The 4,353-nt window shown below is 39.1% G+C and overlaps 1 protein-coding gene across 1 annotated transcript; it reads left to right on the top strand.

The window, feature by feature from the left end:
• The first annotated feature begins 908 nt into the window (after window positions 1–908).
• Window positions 909–3,541, top strand: LOC121773297 (transcription factor MYB1-like). The gene is made up of 2 exons (XM_042170128.1): window positions 909–1,254; window positions 2,408–3,541. Exons 1-2 carry the CDS (start codon window positions 999–1,001, stop codon window positions 3,319–3,321), a joined length of 1,170 nt encoding a protein of 389 aa, XP_042026062.1. The 5' UTR covers window positions 909–998; the 3' UTR covers window positions 3,322–3,541.
• The last annotated feature ends 812 nt before the right edge of the window (window positions 3,542–4,353 follow it).

Genomic DNA, 4,353 nt, shown 5'->3' with positions numbered 1-4,353 from the left:
TCACTTAATATAATTAATCAATGGTTAATATAAGAGATTTTTCTAATGTCAACATTTCCTACAAATCTGTACACTCCGTTGATATCGAACAATCAGAATTTGTACACCCCCGTTGACATAATTTGTACACCTTTTTGACATCAGCCCCGTTGACAGAATTTGTACACTCCTTTGACATTAGCCCCTGTTGACAGAATTTGTACACTCCGTTGACATCAGCCCACGTTGACATCAGCCACCATTGACAGAATTTGTACACTCCGTTAACATCAGTTTGTATAGTTTATATTATAGAGAGTTTGTATTTGATCACACTTATATACCGGGGAAAATTGCATTAAACCTAGTTTTTGCGACGCCATTAACCCTATTAAATTCAGCCTCTAAAGTACTGTCAATTTCATTCTGCGACGACTCAGCTCCATACTTCGGAGTTGAGGTTCAATTCAATTTTCTATCTCTATCCATTATTAATCCTCATTAAATGAATTAAAAGAACTCAAACTGAATTCTTATTTCCGATTTTGAAGCAAATTAGAATATTTTGGGACCCATCATATTCAACTACTTTCAAATATGTCAACATTAATCCAATTATTATTCCTCATTTCTCTAAATTAAAAAAAAAAATACTCTTTTCAAAAAAAACCTTGTTCGGCGCACCAAAGCAAAAGCGGTTGAAACAAAAGTGGGCCCGTAAAGGCAACAGGGCTACAATTACATTCCAACCCCTAACCGAAACGACACCGCAGAACCCGATGTTTACTTAATCCGTCGTCGTATCATACCCCACTTGTGACATACTGAATGAAGGACTCAGATGTCATTATGAGAAAATCTTGTTACAAAACCGTCCAAAGAGAAAAACTCAATTTTTTAGCTTCGAAATTTCATTTTGCAGTTACAAAAAGGCTGTTAGGTACGATTGCAGTTCAGAACTCGCAGCGGAGGAATTCAATTTCTTCCTTTTTCGGTGAAAGTTTTTTCCGATTCCAGAGATGATGAATGGAGAGCAGCAGGAGGAGGTATTCATGGAGGAGGATGGCGGCGGAGCAGAGTTGGCGGCGGCGAATGGGAAGGTGCGAGGGACGTGGTCGCCGCAGGAGGACGCGATTCTGAGCGGACTCGTGAGCAAGTTCGGGGCGAGGAATTGGAGCCTGATCGCGCGGGGAATCCCCGGGAGGTCGGGGAAATCGTGCCGCCTACGCTGGTGCAATCAGCTCGACCCCGCCGTCAAGCGGAAGCCCTTCACTGGTAGTATTTTGTGTTTTTTGAATGGTTTATTGATAGATCGACTGTTTATTTTGGTTTTTTTGTTATAATTCCTGTATGAGTTTGAGTCATTGTAAGGCGGATTATTGTATGAAAGTGTTTGGAAGGGTTGCGTTTTGTTTAGGTTTGCAGCGATTGAAAAACAGAGTGAAATCGGTGTTATCGAATTAGTGTGTGTAAGATCTAGTCAGATTGTTGTGTTTCTTAGTTGTTAGTATATCATATGTGTGTGAGAACTCTAGTTGAACTCAGTAACTTACGGTGATTAATTATTGTGCTTCTTTGAGTTGTGATTTTTGAAAATCATGAATCTAACCAGTGTATGGGGATAGTGTTAGTTTAGAAATTTGAGTTCATTGCTGAGAGAAAGAGGTTATAGTTAAGCTGCTAATCTGTTTACTTCATTGTGAAAATCAAGTGCTCTTTAAAATTTGAATGGCATTTATATCTAGTGTGACCATTTACCGGCAGAAATTAGCTGAATCAGTTCAACTGGTTTAAGTATTGAAATGATAATCTGAGCTTCTTTGCTGAGAGCAGTGAGTTGACTAGAAGAGAAGTTGTGGTTGCTTAATTTCTTAACTCTGTAAATATCAAAGAGGGTTTCGTATGTTCTCCTTTACTTGTTTATCAGGGAACAATATCACACTTGTTGTTTCTAAATTAGCCTGTATGTATGTCAAGGAGGGTGATGATTGATTGGATGACATACTTGTATGAATTTGTAGGAAGGCTATTAAGAAGCATTTTGCATTATGCTTTGCATATGCTCGCAATCGAGCCACATTGCACCCCATTCTATCTGAAGTTCTCAATGTGAAGTTGTGCCTCTTTGCTTGTTATTCTGGAGTTAGAGTTGTGAATTTTCTTTATGTTTACGAAGTTCTAAACTGGCCTAAATTGAGTACTTGTACTAGTTGTTCTTTTTTAATTATCTTTTGCATAAATGTGTGTTTGTGTCTGCATGCATTGGGAGAAAGGGAGTGTTGTGTGAGAGTTGGGATGAAGCTATTCTTCTGTGATTCTGTCTGTAGCTTTTAGCATTTCACTTCATAATTAGGCTGTGGAAAGCTGTTTCATTTTCGCATATTGTTCTAAACAATGAAGTAATCATGTTGTGTTTGTGCATCTGCAGATGAAGAAGACCGTATAATTCTAGATGCACATGCAGTTTATGGAAATAAATGGGCTTCCATTGCAAAACTTCTCCCTGGGAGAACAGATAATTCTATTAAAAACCATTGGAATTCTACATTAAGACGTAGGTGTTTGAAATCCACGAGATCACCTCCAGCTCCTGGACAGATGTTGCAGGATACCGGCACCAACTGGATGCAGGCATCTATAGAAGGATCCTCAACTGGTTCGCCTCTTACCTCATTCAAATCAGAAACTCTGGTGATGTTCTATCAGCCAAATTCACCCACTCCTGAACCAAATGAAGCCATTGTATCCGATGGATCTCTAAAGTCATCGAGGACATCAGAACTGGAGGATATGAGATTGATGGAAGATCAATCAAACGAGGGTGGAGGGAACGCATTGACCTCCCTTCATCGCTCTGCTCAAGGGGAACAACCTGCAATCTCGCGTCCAGTTGCAAAACTTGGGGCGTTCAACCCCATTTACAACGACACACTACTCGCAGGAATAAGAACTGCACCAGATTCAGGACTATGCGGGTTTGTTGATGGGGAGCACGTGATTCCATCACAATGTGGGCACGGTTGCTGTTCAGCTCCCACTGAGCATCCTTCTCACAGATCATTGCTGGGACCAGAATTTGTGGAATACGAACAACTCCCTGCCATCTCGAGTCAGGAGATGATGTCCATGGTGACGGATTTGAATAGCATTGCCTGGATCAGAAGTGGCCTTGAGAATACAGGGAGGCTTTCAGCCGATGCAAGGAGCTCTGTGCTTATGAACATGGATGAGAGGATGAGAAATGATCATTTCTTATTTACTAGTGTGACGAGCGAAGCAAGGCGGAGTCAGATGGCAATGCCAGCGTTTAATCTGCGAGCTCAGCTTGAAGGCATGAGTTGATCATGTCTTTATCTGGAAAGGTGGAAGCAATTTTCCAGCATCTTCTCTCCCCAATTCTTTGGAGAAGATCAAGAAATTTTGTTCGATGATATATCAACAGCAGTCTCTTTATCAGTCTTCTTCTACTAATGTTAATGTTCTTGATGTATAGTCTCTCTCTCGTTTCTAACATTTGTCTTAATTAGCAGACACCCCATCAATTTATTTCGTTGCTTATGAATTGTGTTTGTTTTCATCAATTCACCATATAACAGAGATGCATGATTACATGCAAATGCTGGTTCGACCAGGAATCGGTGCAGGGTTAGGTTAACAGGAACCGTTAGAAACAGTCCGAGTCGGACTGATTTCCTGGCTCGGCCCGTCAGGTACCGGTTTTGAAATATTGAACCGGAATCGGCTGTTTTCATTAAAAACCACCGATGTTCTACGCAAAACCATCAGATTTTCAGTTGAAAAAAGATGCAAAAATTAGAAAAAAACTTTTATTGCATCGTAGAACTGGAACCGTTGATCTTGGTGTGGTAATTAAAAAGATCATAACTTGTAAGGGGCCCATCTGATGAGATATGTATCAGAGTAGTTAATTTGAGATAAGAAATTGGGTTCAAGAACTGAATTAAATCATGATATAGAATGATAATATTTTTTTAAATATGGTGTTTTGATACATATGATTAAATTGAAATAAATTGACCAAACATTGATAAAATATAGTTTTCATTTATTATGTGATTACATTGATTCAAACCTCTAATTTACTAATTGTAATAGTAGCGGAAACATCTTATCAATTAAGATGTGATTTAGGCCATCCACAACGCTATCACTATACCGTTCATTAACCGTCCATTAAAACACTATTTGTGGGCCCTACTGTATTTTTTTACTCCATCCCTTAACTAAGGGACGAAACCTGCAACCCTCCATTCCTTAACCGTCCCTTAAATTACTATTCATTCAATTTCATTTTTTTATTTTTTCCCACAAAATTCAATTAATAAAAACACACTTCATTAAAAATAAAATAAC

This window comes from Salvia splendens, chromosome 17 (genome assembly GCF_004379255.2).
Source record: "Salvia splendens isolate huo1 chromosome 17, SspV2, whole genome shotgun sequence".
Lineage (NCBI taxonomy): Eukaryota > Viridiplantae > Streptophyta > Magnoliopsida > Lamiales > Lamiaceae > Salvia > Salvia splendens.
This window is presented reverse-complemented; position numbering and strand designations above follow the sequence as displayed.